The sequence below is a fragment of the Martes martes genome, assembly GCF_963455335.1.
Source record: "Martes martes genome assembly, chromosome: 3".
In the NCBI taxonomy this organism is placed as follows: Eukaryota; Metazoa; Chordata; class Mammalia; order Carnivora; family Mustelidae; genus Martes; species Martes martes.
In genome coordinates this window covers 76,803,561-76,818,654 of record NC_137890.1, presented here as the reverse complement: position 1 = coordinate 76,818,654, position 15,094 = coordinate 76,803,561, and the positions used below count along the sequence as shown (strand labels likewise).

The window sequence follows — 15,094 nt, the reverse complement described above, 5'->3', positions numbered from 1 at the left end:
TTTGCCATTGCTACTCCGTATTGCCTACTCTGACTTTTGTTGCTGTGCCAGGCCTTTGCAGTTTATCCCAAAGCATTATGTAGCTTTCTAGGTATTGAATTCCCTCAAATCTGGCAGCTGGATTTCACCTTTTTTCTGGTTCATGTCTGCAACCATTGGCCCATTCTTTTTTTGTTTTCTAGAAATAAAATCATTAGCTTTTCTCATTCTTTGTGTGTGTGTGTGTGTGTGTGTGTGTGTGTGTGTGTTTAAATTACTCTTGGCTTTTATTAATATTCCATTGTTGTTTGGGTTTTATATTTACTTGTTTGTCATTTTAATGGAATTTAGAGTAAAACGGAATTCAAGTGTTTATTTGCTCTGCTTTACTAGAAATAAACAAAATTACTTTTAGAATCAGAGAACGATTGCATAGATGATGGGCCTGTGTGGCACCAAGCAGTGGTAGTTCTGTTTTCCCACAGTTGGATAATCAAGCTGTGGCGCCCTATCATGGGGGGGTCCTCGGGGAGCCTCGGGGGAGGTAGGTGCTATGTGCAGGGGCTCTGGAATCTGCCGGGCCAGCAGGCAAGGTACAGGCGGCTGAGGGGCCTCCACTTCCCCATGCATCCACACCCATCCTCACTGTGAGCTGGGCTCTGTGGGCCTGGAAGAAGTTTAATAGGGGCAACATTTGATAGTTCCTCATGATGGGTGAGAGGGGAAGGCTCACCTCCTGTGAATATCTTCAGGATAACTTGCCCGTATGCTTTACTGCTAGGTGACTTCTATTCTAACATGCCCATGGTCCAAGAAATAAATGATGAATTCTGGGTTGCCTATGTGTTTCAGGTGGTTGTAATATTGCAGATAGTTTCTGAATGCCGTACATCAAGAGATCATTAATTACCTGCAAACAAAGGTTTAGTGTAGAGGAAATAAGAGAACTGTTGGACCATTTTGGCTGCCTTTTGGGGTCAGTTTTGTCCTTGATGTTGCTCTTAAGTATGTACCAGTCTGTAATCGAAGTTCTTTTTCAATCTAGAATTTACTGTTACTTGGAGCCACAGCCATAGAAGATCGCCTTCAGGCAGGCGTTCCAGAAACCATAGCAACTCTACTGAAGGCAGAAATTAAAATCTGGGTGTTGACAGGAGATAAACAAGAAACTGCAATTAATATAGGTAATTAATTTTAAAATTTCCCGATGTTGGTTTTGTATTGTTCTTAAAGTGTCTGGTAGAAGTGCCTGAGGCTTCCTCAAATCCATTAACAGATGATGTTTTAAGGCCAAGAAAAGTTTACCTAAGTCAAATGAGGATGCTTTTGTGAGCGTTACCTGCCTGGGATGAACATTAAAACTCTATCTCCCTGAATTGTATTAAACACACTTACATAAGATACAGAATTCAAGACTCGACAACTTTTTCTTACTGTTTTCCTCACAAAATTGTATTCTGAGACTAAGATCATCTTTTCACCAAGTTTAATATGCATTACAATTTTAAGTAATTATAGCCAATTGAATGATTTTACCAACTACTGGATCTTCTAAGAGTGTGTCTCTTCTTTTCCCTTCCCTGTCTGAGTTGGTAACCTCGTTGCTTGCTAAACATCATGGAAATGAAAATTGGGGAAAGGGAATTTAAGTCCAGATAACTTACATGAATGTTAAAGAGGCACATTTTGAGTTTGAAAGGAGTTGAAATGACTAATTTTAGAAGATCTGATTTTGGTTATTGAAATTGCTTTCAAGTTACCTTGTGCTACTAGCCCCATTACAGCATAAGAAGCCCCAGTGCATATGTGACCAAATGAGTGTGTAAGGACCGCATGACTTATAACGTATTTACAGAAGTAGACCGTGTCACAACTCCCTGCAGAAAGAACACACTGGAACCTCCAAATTTAAATGACGCTTGCCCTATTGGGAGCAGTCTCCTTGGAATATTATCAGTTGAATCCAGAGGTGCCCCTTTCCTTAAACCTTCTCTTTTGAAGCAGGCCTGGTCTCTCAGATAACCTCTGTAGTAGACTGATACCTCCTCTCTGCAGTGAATGTTGTTTTTGGTTTAATAGGTAAGAGTCATTTAATCATTTTTTAGCAAGGTTGTAGCTAGTCACTTGCAATCTGGGCTCCCACACGAGTGCAATCAAAGTCACAGTTGAATGACATGTGACTCATGAACAGTCTTGGAAGCTCAGGTACAGACTTTGTCTATGGATTTGTGTTGTCTTTCAAATGCATGTTTCTGGACAAAAGTGAACAGTGTTTCTGTGTGGATCCCTCACTACTGCTGGGAAATAAAAACCCAGAGTGTACAGCCCTTTAGTGATGTCAGCAATATTTTGTAAAATGAGGGTAAACAGCTGCTTTTGGTACACTGTCCCTCAAGGTCTCTTTCTATGTATGTTGTTCCTTCAGGTATGATTTCTCATGTAAATTTGGGCTAAAACACCTGCTACTGATATGTGACTCCTGTGATTCATATAGAGCACGGAAAGTTGACTGTTCTGAAATGCTGACAGGTTAGGGAATGCTTTCTGCTCACTTAGAGCAATATCAAAGAAGCGATTAACCCCTCGAGTTAAGATTGCATGATAATGATAAGATCTGGAAAACAGAGCTTGAGGATTCCTGCTGGACTATTGATCTTTTTATGCTCCTAGCCCCAGACGACTTCCTTAAGTGCTTTCTGGTGTTTGCTGTACAAAGCGAGTGTGACTTTGCTAGCATTGCGCTAGCTGGAAAAGGGCCGCTGTCCTTCTCATGGCCGCTCCACCAGGTCACCCTGCCCTTGGGCAGCACACACATCCCTCTTCCTGCTTGTTCCTTTGTCATACCTGAGCATGTCAGGGTCTGGAGGAGTTTGGAATAAACACAAATGAGGGCTTGAAAATCAACCCAGAAAACACAAATGGGTTATAATTCATAAAGGAAAGCTTGACTTGAATGCCGTGAGGCTTCTCTGAGCCTTACAGTATAATTGATGCCTGCCCGAAGAGTTTGTAAAAATGATGGCTATATTATGTTGTGCTTTTTTTTTTCAAAGAGAATATAGGAACATGTGTAGTTTTGGTACCAGAAGCATTTGTTGCCATTAGATATTTTAAAATTGATCTTTCTTAGCAACTACTCTGTAAGACCACAGTGAGATATTGCTTCCTGCTTATATATACGCTGATGACTTTGCTGATGTCTTGTCTTCTGAAGGCTTTTTTCTACTCCCATTTCTTTTCCTAGTGTATCAGTATTCAAACATATCTTTGGTGTTATTAAGTATGCAGCCAGCAGCCAGGGAACTGATATTCTTTGAAAGAGCTCTGTCTGAATTACTTTCTCACTTTGCCTTCAGAATTTATTGGTAATCCTGAGCTGTGTCGCGGGCTTAAATGCCATTTTCCAATTTAGGCTATCTCTCGAGCCTGTAAATGATGCAGAAGGCTCAGCAAAGAGTCGATGTCGGGACACTGTATCAGACTTGTCCATGCCAGACCACAGGTGACATCTATAAGCAGCATGAGGTCGTGCCCCAATTCAGTATGGATTGTATGCCTGTTTACTTGTCCCGGGTTCCACATCCCCCCGGTAATCTGAGCCATTACTGATCCATCTTCCATACTGTGGCATAGTCTGTCCATGGTGTAGTGCATTCTGTGTGCATTTTTTGGGCACCCAGAAGATATGTGGGAAGAAGATCAGGTGTCTAGCAGTTCTATGTCTCTGTGGAGGAAGGACAAGAGAGCAAATGAATGGAATGTCTGCTGAGTGCAGCGGTCTGCTAGGAGTGCCTTCTGAATTCTGTCTTCAGTCTGTACATACGAATGGTCTTATCGCTCAAGGGGGAAATTCAGTGTTTATGAAGGTTAGGTTCTTTTTCATGACCAAGCTGGCTTATAGGGCTCTTCATTTCTGGTGCAAGGCTCTCTTTAGACAGATTCACATAGTTTTCATAAAACTGTTGTCTGAAATTTGAAGAGTAGGGGACAGTGGTCCTGTGTTCTAGCCATTCCAGGATGCACGTTGTTGTCCTGTGTCAATGTCCCTGAAATTGGGATGTCTTATAACTGTTGACTCTTACAACTGTTGACTCTTACCATTAATCATATGGTTCTAGTGGTACTTATGGTAAGAGTTCACCTTTGGAGCTGACAGTTGGTATGTGGGGTTGTTGGCTCTCCTCGGCATTGGGTTTATCTATCATAGTTTAAGAAGTGCTTGTAAGGGATACCTGGGTGGCTCAGTAAGTTAAGTGTTTGCCTTTGGCTCAGGTCATGATTTCAGGGTTTTGGGATCGAGTCCCTCATGGGGCTCCCTGCTCAGCAGAGAGCCTGCTTCTCCCTCTGCCTGCTGTTCCCATTGTTTGTGTTGTCTCTCTCATGCTCTGTCTCTCTCTCTCTCTCTCTGACAAATAAATAAAATCTTTAAAAAGGAAGCATTTGTAAAATGTAACTTTTAGTTCATACCTTGAAAACATTAAGTCAAATTAAGTTTTGGGGTATTTGTGTCTCTTAGGAGCCAATGGTTGCCATACAGACTATGTTCTTGCATGTGGGTTTTAGGTAGTTGGGAACTGGCATGATGCCAGAATCCTAGTGTGCTGGGCTTGAATTTATGCTAACTAGCTGTGTTTCAAGGAGTTGGCAATTTTCTTTCTTAACTTAAAGATTTGGCATCCGCTAGTCTAAAGTGAAATTTCAGATGTAGTCTTTGTGAGTCATGTCATTTCCTTATTACCACTGGGTAAGACATCTATTAAATAGGTAGACAACAGATATGAAGTCTACAGAATCTATAATTTTTTTTCTAATGAATGTAGGATGAGTGAGAACAAAAGCCATTTTAAAGCCATTAAGTGGGGAAGAGTTTTCCTTGAACCATTTCTAAGTTGTTGTGACTCATCATTTAATACTTGTAAACCTGCTTCTTACAGTTTTAGAAGTTTAATTTTTAAAAGTGAGTAAATATGGTGCCTGCTCCTATTGGTGCCTATAGTTTGTCTTGCGTGTTGAAAGAAAGACCAGATTCTATTTTCAGTGAAGCTGGGACATTGTTTGGCGGTGGTCTCAACTTGAGTGTTGTTTTAAACAAAACAAGTCAGACACATTATTTCTTGATTACCTGCAGCTGGCTACTTGAGGCTCAGGGAATTCACATTCCTTCCCTAATTGGGGCCTGAGTTAATTCTGAGACAAAGCAGAGGGTGACATAGATGAGAAAGTACTAATTGTGCAGGATAGATAGTAAGTATGACTGGTGTTCGTAATAGATACTGAATTAATGTTAGCTAGAATTAAGTCCTCTCTGTCAGTTTTTTTCTATCTGACTCTATCTGAGGGAGATAGCCACCCTCCCTTTTTTAAAGATAGAACTGAGGCATAAAAATACCATACAACTCAGCGTAGGTCACAGAGACTGTGAAGGTGCCAAAAATCTGGGCATGAGCCTGTGACAGTTCATATTCATTTACTTGAAGGAAAAATATCTGAGTCAAAAAAGACCAGGGAAGCTTCTTGGATGACATAGGTTTAGAAGTGGGACCTTTGAGAATTTGTTTAAAAAAAAAAAGGTAGGCATAAGGAGGGCACGTGATGTGATGAGCAGTGTTACAGGCAGCTGATAAATTACTGAACTCTACCTCTGAAACTGATGATGTACTGTATGTTGGCTAATTGAGTTTAAAAAAAAGTCTGAGCAGCCTAGTTCGGTGGGAGGTGATGGGTTCGTGAGGCAAGGCTGAGGCCATGTGCTCTTACATGTGACAGAGCCTTCCTGATAAGGATCTGGAGGGAAAGGTGCACAGGTGTGTGGTTCTGTGGACATGTCCTTAGCTTCCTGGTTCTCTGGATGATGAAGGACTTTGTACTGAGCCTCTTTGACCCCATCTGGAATAGATTAAGAATACTGTCTTTCATTATCCATTCTTGATGTTTGGCAGTATGTTTCATATATTCATACGCAAATATTGATCAGACTCTCTCTCAAAATATTTAGGACCAACACACTTACTAAGGGTTTGGAACCATGCCGAATCCTAGTGATGGGTAGCTTTATTAATCTGATCCTAAGATACATGGTTAGTAAGGATAAACTGTCCCTAACCCTTCCAGAGATGTCTCCCAAGAAATCTGGATTTGGGTATCTTTGACAATGTGAGCTTATCTCAAAAGAGAAGTAGAATGATGGCAAGGTCTGAGAGATTTGGTTTGGTGATAATTTCTAGCATGGATAATTATTTTCTTAAAATCATGCTCGAAGTACCATAGAGTCTGTAATATTTTGATTTCTTTGAATGTTGATTATACTCAGGTAGTAGAAAGACTGAATGTTTTTGTAGTGTGCTGTTAATTTCAGGTGTAATAAAAAGTGAAATCCCAGAGGTTCTCTCCTCAGTGATTTTATGGTCATTTTGTTAGATTGCAAGATTAAAGAACTAGACCTTAATTTACAAGCGTGGATTGACATTTCATACCTGGCTCTTCTCCAAGAGTTGATCTCATTTTATCCACAAACATTAGAAATCAACCACACCAAACTGGAGGTGACATAATTTAATTTGCCACATTCGCTAAGTCACAATTAACTGTGTTAAACTTCCATGTTCTGTACAGTGCAGGTGTTCTGTGTGATAATTCTCTAAGCAGAATCTCACTTCATTTTCCAAATTAAAAAAAACAAACAAACAACAAAACCTATTTCCAGAAACCTTTAGTTTTGTATATTGAAATTCATGAAAGTGTCAGTGGTTTTATTTCTTGCCCTCTCCCTGCAACGGCTAAAAAAAATACTAAGAGTTTTTCCATAATATCTTTGTGTAGCTTCAGTTGTCAAGAAGCATTTTGCTTAAACTGAAAAATATAAAATAAAGCAGCAAGCTAGGGCTTAAAAATTATAGCTAGGTTCTGCAGCTGTTGTTCAAATAAAAAACTACCAGCAAATCCTTTTGCATTAGTTATACTAAATTTGTAACAGTCTATGTTGCATGAAGTTGCTGGAGGTCTCTGGGGATATAAAGAAAGAGCAAGCCTCCCATAGTGGGAAATAATTACACTTGCAACATCCCCTTTTGTAAATGAAAATAAAGTGTAGACCTCTCTTCTGGACCTGATCTAAGAATTTAAAGGAAAGAAGAATACACTTGTAAAATTTTAATGGGAAACAAATACTTTAATTTTGTCAGTCTAATCAGCAGAACTTTGAATGGCATTCTGGGAAAGTCCCAGTTTTACTCACCACTATTGTTAAAATATGAACTTGAACAAGTTTGAAAACTTATAGGAAATTGTTTCGTGTTTCCTTCTTTTTGTTTGTTTGTTTGTTTTTTGGTCTTAAAGGTTAAACAGGTATTTGTCCATGTGGTATTATGATTTTAAATTATTCAGTTTGTTCTAGTTTCTAAAATAATACATAGTTGTTTTAGCAAGCAAAAAATCTCATTCCCTTGAGGTAACTATTGTTAACGGACTGGACTGTATCTTTATGGTATTGCTTTTAAAAATATTTGGATTAAAAGCCACAAGTTTGTGCTTCAAGACTTGTGTTCTGAGGTGATCTACAAAATGTTCTGAAATGATAATTGTTAGTGAAGGATATAATTTGTACATTCCAAAATAAACAAATATTTATTGTCTCCTTCCTAAACAACAACAACAAGAAAACAAGGTTTTTCTTAGTCTTAACTTTTGTGTGTTTTGAAGTTCATTTCGTGCCTTTTAATAGGGTTTCCTTAGCATGGGGTTGGAGGAGGACGGGTGGAGTGGGGGTTGGGAAGCCCTGTTGAGTAGAATTGTCACATAAATGCAGCAGTTCTGAGACTTGCCCATTAGTTAAATGCCTGTCTCCTTGTCCACTAAATATAGCATCTCTAATGGATATTTTAGCTCTTCTGTGGAGGAGAATCCAACCTCCTTCTTGCTTTAGGGACAGCATTGGTTAAGCCCCTTCCTTGAGACTTACCCAGGTACTTGCTTGAAGGTTGTAATTCTCCAGCTGGTGATTTGTTTCATATTTCTGTGATCATTAATCCTTTATCTTCAGATGCTGAGGAAAAAGAAACAATTTTCTAGGTGGAAGGATTCTTTTCTTACCTTTTCTCAATAAGATAAATTGAGATTGGAGATTGGTGAAAAGTGCCAGCTCTCTCAGGGGGCACTGAGATGGTGGAAGGTAGCTTGAAAGGAGCCTTTCCTTTCTTTGATAGGAAAGAGTAGAGTCCTGACAGACCTTAGGGTCTTAGGATTTGCTGGAGCTGATCTTCCTCAGAGTGTGTGGGTTTGAGGGGAGCGGAGGGTGGGCTCTCCTCCTAGTCTATGGTGTCACTGAGTGTCTCCAGATGTTTTGGTGTGGACTCCAAAGCCTGAGTAGGAAAGTGGTTCAGAGAAAACATGTTCACCTTCTGGGAAGAAGGGTAGAGGAGTATCTTGCTTAGCCTGTAGCAATAACTATTTTAAAATGAGATGGAAATTATTGATAAGAGTCGGTTTTGGAAGACATACTTTTGTTCTAAACAAACCTTTTTTTTTTTAAATTTTAAATTCAGGTTTAATTCTTGAAATGGGGATTGCTTTGAACTTGGATAGGAAAAGTGATTCCCTTGACATATGACAGTACTCCTTTGAAATCTGTTGTGAGAATTACCCACTTTTTAAACAAAGAAATGAGGGATTTTGCTAGTAGAGTAGGCTCATTTACACCGATTTGGAAACACCATCAGATTCCATGTGTTGTCCCAAAGTGTTAGCTATTTTTTAAAGCTAATCCAAGGCTTTTCCTGATGTTCTATAAGCATGAAGAAAAACCCATGGAAAATTCACCTATATTTAGCCATTAGGTTTGAAGACCTTCCCAACCAGTCTATTCAGGCTGTCTGCAAGAATCAAAATCTGCTTAAATTAGAACCTACTTTTCCTGCCCCTGCACGCTTGTCCAATTCCTTTGTCTTTCCCAATAGGCTTAAAAAGATAATACAGAAGGCATAAGAAGGGAAACTGAATTTAAATAGCTACTGGAAAGCAATGAGTTCATGGAGGGGATGGTAAACTCACTTGTGTTGCACTTTCCTCCGCTCTAGGATATTCCTGCCGGTTGGTATCACAGAATATGGCCCTTATCCTGTTGAAGGAAGATTCTTTGGATGTAAGTAGTTTTTCAAAAGTTGTATTTGTTATTATGGTATTAAACTCTTTATTTATTTTTACTATAACCGATAATGAGGGTTTTTTTAACTGAAAACCAATGCTAAAACTGTCCTGTGTATTTTCTTATTTATGAACAGATGTCATAAATTCCTATCTTTAAACACCAAAGTAGTAAATTTGGAACAGTGCTTCATGATACTTTCCTTTGTTTATCTAGAATTGTGCATTTAAAATGTTAATGGGACCATTTTGATTTGCTAAGTGGTGATGGTTCACTCCAGAGTAGATTAATAAGGAGACTAGGAAGATTTTTCTTTCTAACACAAACTTTAACATAAAGTTAATATTCAAGTGTCAGTTGTTTGAATTTATACAGGAATAGGCTCATGGAGGATTGAACAGCATGGCTCTCTGATCATTTTATAGACCTGTGCCCATGCATTCAGTGGCCTAAAGCCTCTGAGGAGACCAGGGTTGGGAACTGATGTGAGGTTAACCAGTGACCTGGGAAGTAGTTTAATGGGAAGCTGTCAGCTGAGCAATGAGATTCTATTCATCAGGACTTGTAACAAGGACTTGTTACTGCTCAGAGCCCAAGGCTACCCTTCACGCAGTATACTTAAAGCTCCTTGTAGGAGCAGATGCCAGCGTTAGTAAAAGGGATGAGATATGGTACAGAGACATTTGTACTTGCAGATCAGGAAGGCCCTGAGTCCTCTTGAGAAGGCCTGCACATACTCCACCTCTTCAGGACTCCCAAGGCAGGAGTCAGGAGTGAATCTGTGCCTCCATGGCACCATTGCAAGATGCTGCTCCAGGGCTTGGGAGCATCCCCTTTGGATGCACTCACAGCCCATGAGCATACCCAGAATGTCTGTGCCAGAGGCTCCCTGGTTTGCTGATGATCTTCTAGACCCAAGGCGTCCACAGCCTTAAACTAAGCCTCTTATGTGGTGATACCTCAGAAGTGAGACTATATTTTCCCTTTATGCCAGGTGTTCTCTGGAATCGGGAGATGGGCTTTGACTCTGCACAGCAGTCTAAAGCCATAAGTACAAGCTGGGACTTTTGGTTGACCTAAGACCATGGCGTGATTTTGTGAAGCCAAACAAGTTTCACAGAGTGTACCTGGCTTTCCTTGGCAACATTTTAAGAATTCTTCTTCCTAACCAGTGTTGAACATCCTCTTTTAGTGCAATGATTTTCATGTACTCAGTATCTGCTGAACGGAGATGCAATTTCTATGGACTTTTTTTGATCCATACTCCAAGGGATGTTCCATATTTCTGACTAGAGTCATTTCTCCTCTTTCCCCTCCCCCACCCCTTTCACCTTCTTTCTCCTCATTCTTTAGTTGGGTTGAAGGCATTCCTATTCTCAAAATATTTCATTTGGTAGGTGTGGAATAAAAGCAGAGTTCTAGGGAAATAAATTAGGACTCTAGTAGATCCCTGTGGAGCTCCCCAGTTGAGCTTTTCAGGTTGCAGAGCTCTGAGGTTGAAGCAGGCAAGAGAGAAAGAAAGGACATGGCCCCAGAATTAAAAGCATTGGGTCTAGCTTCCCTTACTTCATGCTTTTCCTTGTAAGTGGAAGCTCATCCCATTCACTCCACTTCTTAAAAGGATCCTAGTTCTGAATTGCCTATTGTCCAGTGTTTCATATTTTTGTTTCCAATTTTTTAGTTGTTTACAAGTCTGGTGTCTGTTACTTTATGATGCCTAGAAGCTGAATTTGGTTGATGTACTTCTGCCTTTGTAAGGTCATCTTTGAGAAATACTAATTTCGAGTTTACAGGTCTGCACCACTTGGATTTTTCTTTCCTGCTTCTAGAGCTTGGCCAGTTGTCCCTGATTTTGAGAACTCTAGGGAAACAACTGGTTCAGGAGAAAAAAGAGTAGAGTGTTGATATGACCTCTCGGTTCCAGGGAAGAAGCAAGAGGATGGCTGGAAAATCAAAGAAAGAATATTATAGATGATAATTTAAATAATGTTTTGGTACTGCTTGTCATGGACAACTAGCATTCCCCCCCGCCCCCGCCCCCCACCCGCCCACTGGTAATAAGATCATCATCGCTGCCTTGAAACCCAAGCAAGTGAAATAATTAATCCCAGATTCCCATCTTTGGACTGTTTCTTAGAGCTGCTTCTGATACCTAATACAGGAATAGTCAGGATTCAGTGCAGAAAATTGTGACAGCCAGATCTGATCAGAAGATAAATACCCCACATATCAGTTGAATAGGGTGATTTTAATAAAATTGTGAATTAAGTGTGGAGTTGTTAGATAACAAAAAGTATAAAAAGAGAATTCTAGGACAAGTAACAACACTTAGGAAAAGTCAGAGTCGGCACTTTCTGCAAATGAAGTTTTCTTGAGCGCCACCATTCCCCTTCATTTCCACGTTGCCCATGGCTGCTTTCATACTGCAGTGGTAGAGTCAATGAGTTAGAGACCACATTAGAGACTTGGCACCTAAATCCTAGAGTATTTACTATCTTGTCCTTTCTGGAATTGTTTGCCTGTCCTAAGATACCTTGTGGAAACTGAAGGAAGCAGCAACCCCTCCTAGGCCTGAGGGAACACAGAGGAAAAGATTGGAATTATTAATACTTCTAAACTTCAGAGAGGGGACTCTCAGAGCTGATCCTCGGATCTCTGAAGAGGGGGAGATGCCTGGCCGGTCTAGTGTCTCTGTCTTTGGGGTAGAAGACAATGAAGATAGTTTTCCAAGTGTTGGCGAAATCTGAAACTTGGCTTCATCTTCTGCTGTTGGAAGGAGCTGTGTTTGCCAGGGTGGAGAGGCAACTCTCAAGGGAATTGCAAGCAGACAGGAAACCCACAGGAGACAGGCAGGAAGGAGCAAGCTCTGGCCGGATTGGCAGTCTCTGTCCTCTCCTCTTGCACCACCTACTGGCGGAGCCTTGCGTGGAGCCCTTTGGCAAATCTGAGTGTGGTTTGTAGAGTTCCTGTTCCAGGATTCCAAACTACACGTAGCAGGGTAGCCTTGAGGCTGAGAGTTGTTGACTAAGTTACTGGCACAGAAACCGAGTTCAAATATAAAGAAAGTTAAAACAGTAAATTAGATGATCGCAAAATTACTGGAAAAGCTCAAGGAGCAGACGTCTGCATGTCCTAGGTGGGTTTCCATTTCATGCATCCTGTGTTTACGTCAATGCTTATGCATATGTGTTTATGTTTATGCATCCATATTTACTGTCAAGGTCAGGACACTGTTGTTGCTATCCCAGGAGACTTGAGGAAGTCACTGCTCAGCTTCCAGCTTCCAGTTTCCTACACCTATGAAGCTGGGACGAGGTGGTAGAATTTGGAATACTTCCCCCGATGAAGAGGAATCGCTCTCTTCTTTCTGTCTTCCAAATCTTACACAAATGTGTCTTGTTGAAAGAATCGACCCTGAATCCTGTTAATAAGGGAGTCTGGGAAATGCTGTTTTAGCTTTGCTGGCCTTGCCATATATAGAGAAGAACGTAGAAGAGGTTGGAAATAGATAGAATCCATCAGCAAATGGTATCTAGTACTGCCAAATTCATAGGCAAGAAGTGGGAATCAGGAGTACACAGGATGTTATAGGATCTCACTGATGTGGTTGATTTTAACATACAATAGATTCTTTACTTTGTAATGACATGTAGAGTCGCCATAAACATTTTGTGTACCACTCAGAAGTTTGTTTCTGTTGTTCTCATGGCAAAGCACTGAACAGTTGTCAGCCTTAATGGTGATGAATGAGAACATAGTGGTTAAGGAACTAGTTTCTGGAATGCCTGGCCACGTTCAGATGCTGATGCTTGGGCTTAGAAAAGTCTTTGACTCACAGTGAATTCTCCTAGTAAGTCATTTACTATTTTCTACTTTCCTTTTACAAAAGCCCAATTTCTAATTTGGTCTTTTCTCTAGTGACAGGTGGCTCCCTAGTAAGTTACCTAAAGGACTTTTACAATATGGAAGCGCATACCCATATTCATACCCACAACTGTACTGTCATTTGTTGCTTCCAGATGAAGGGGGGATTGTATTCTTTTTAATTGGCTGAGTAATATTTTGGGTGTGTGTGTGTGTATGTACCACATTTCCATTTATCTGTTGATGGACAGACACCTGGCTGCTGCCATATCTTGGCCCTTGTTAATAATGCTACAGTAAATGTAGGGATGCATGTATCCCTGATTTAGTGTTTTGTTTTCTGGGTAAATACCTAGTTGTGGAATTACTGGATCATGTGGTGTTTTGGTTTTACTTTTTTGAGGAACCTTCATGCTGTTTTCTACAGTGATTGTACCAATTTCATCCCCACCAGTGGTGCACAAGTTTCTCTTTACATCCTTACGAACATCTCTTTTCAATACTAACTATTCTGACAGGTATGAGATGATACCTCATTGTGATTTTGATTTGCATTTCTCTGATGATGAGTGATGTTGAGCACATTTTCATGTGTCTGTTGGCCATCTGTAAATAAGTCACCGAGATGAAAAGTCAGAGAAATAACGTAGGGGATATAGTTAACATTGTAATAATGTTGTTTGGCGACAGATGGTGACTACACTTAGCACGGTAAGCTGTGAGCAATGCAGAGAATTGGGAGTCGGTGCTGTACACCTGAAGCTAATACAGCATTGTATGTCAACTATATTTAATAATAAATAAAAAAGAAGACGAAGGTGATGTTTTAATGTCTGATATGGTGATGGGTTTTTTTTGGTATGGAGAAAACATGTGAGGAAGATATGTTTAGAAATGCTTGTGATGCAGAAAGTGTGGGTTGCATCTCTTAAGCCGTGGATGAGACAGCCTTTCCAGTAACAAAAGCTCAGTGTGTTGAGTGCTTCTCTGTGAGTAGCTGACCCTTAGTGTGAGTTTTTGCTTTTAAACTTCCTACCAATTCATAGAGGTAGTGAGACTCTTTTAAGGCTGGTGTTCAGGTAGTAAAAAAAAAAAAAAAAAAATCAAAAAACAAAATCCTCTCCCCCTTTTTTCCCTGCCATCCTGATAATACTTACCTACTCATAAGATCACCTTATAACTACATTTCTTCTTTGACATCTTTTTATGGTAGACTAGAAATGTTGCTTGAGCAAGATTTTTCCATGTTCAATTTAGGCATGTTCAATTAATTATTATTTTAATCCTTTGAAGGCACTTAACATTTAAAGGGCAGAAAGACTGCTAAGTGTTATCAGGGATTATAAAGCAGGATGAAGGGGACATGAAAAGCAGAAAGAACAGAGGTTACTGTGTTGTATAGGTTGTTTGGAGAAATTCTCTCTGATAGGATGGTATTTGGGCACAGAGGGTGGGAGCCAGGGTGCTGTCTGGACAGGGGACTGCACATCTCCCTTTGCCTGGGATCGTCTTAGTGTACACCTGTTGTGCTGGCGTCTCATCATCATTCTGTATCTGGGAGACTAGTGTCCCAGGAAGGTGGTTCACCAAGTGCCAAGTCCCAAGGCTTATGCCTTCCTACTCTGCTGAGCCTCCAGCGGCTGCAGTGGAATGGCTGAGGGAGTCAGAGAAATAGCAAGAACTTCACTTGGAGTTGTGTAGGTTGTTGTTATGACTTGGCTTTTATTCTGAGTGAAATGGGGCCTCATTGGTGGAGTCTGAGCAGCAGAGTGATATGATGTGCTTTACTCTTTTACAGTATCTGGCTGCTGGGGTGGATGAACACCTAAAGGGAGATGAGAGCAGAAGCAGATTACCCAGTTAGCAGGTTGTTTTGCTAAGCTGGGTAGGAGGCGATGGGAAATGTTGGATCTGAGTGTTGGCCAGGTTGGTGATGGGAGATGGTGAGATTCTGGGTGTAGAGTATTTTCACAGTAAAACTGACAGGATTTGCTAATATATTGATGCGGGATATAAGGATAGGACTGCAAGGGTTTAGATCTGAGCAACGAGAAAGATTGAGTTGCCATTTCTGAGATGAAGACTGTAGGAGGAGCAAGTATGGTTGGCGGA

General features: G+C 40.5%; 1 protein-coding gene across 1 annotated transcript in view; it reads left to right on the top strand.

The window, feature by feature from the left end:
* Positions 1-1,030: 1,030 nt before the first annotated feature.
* Positions 1,031-15,094, top strand: part of ATP8A2 (ATPase phospholipid transporting 8A2) — a 379,444-nt gene continuing 365,380 nt past the window's right edge. The window contains exons 1-2 of the mRNA XM_080799366.1: positions 1,031-1,163; positions 9,051-9,115. Coding sequence (XP_080655492.1) covers positions 9,080-9,115 — 36 coding nt within the window. The 5' untranslated portion in view covers positions 1,031-1,163; positions 9,051-9,079. The remainder of the gene's footprint in view (positions 1,164-9,050; positions 9,116-15,094) is intronic.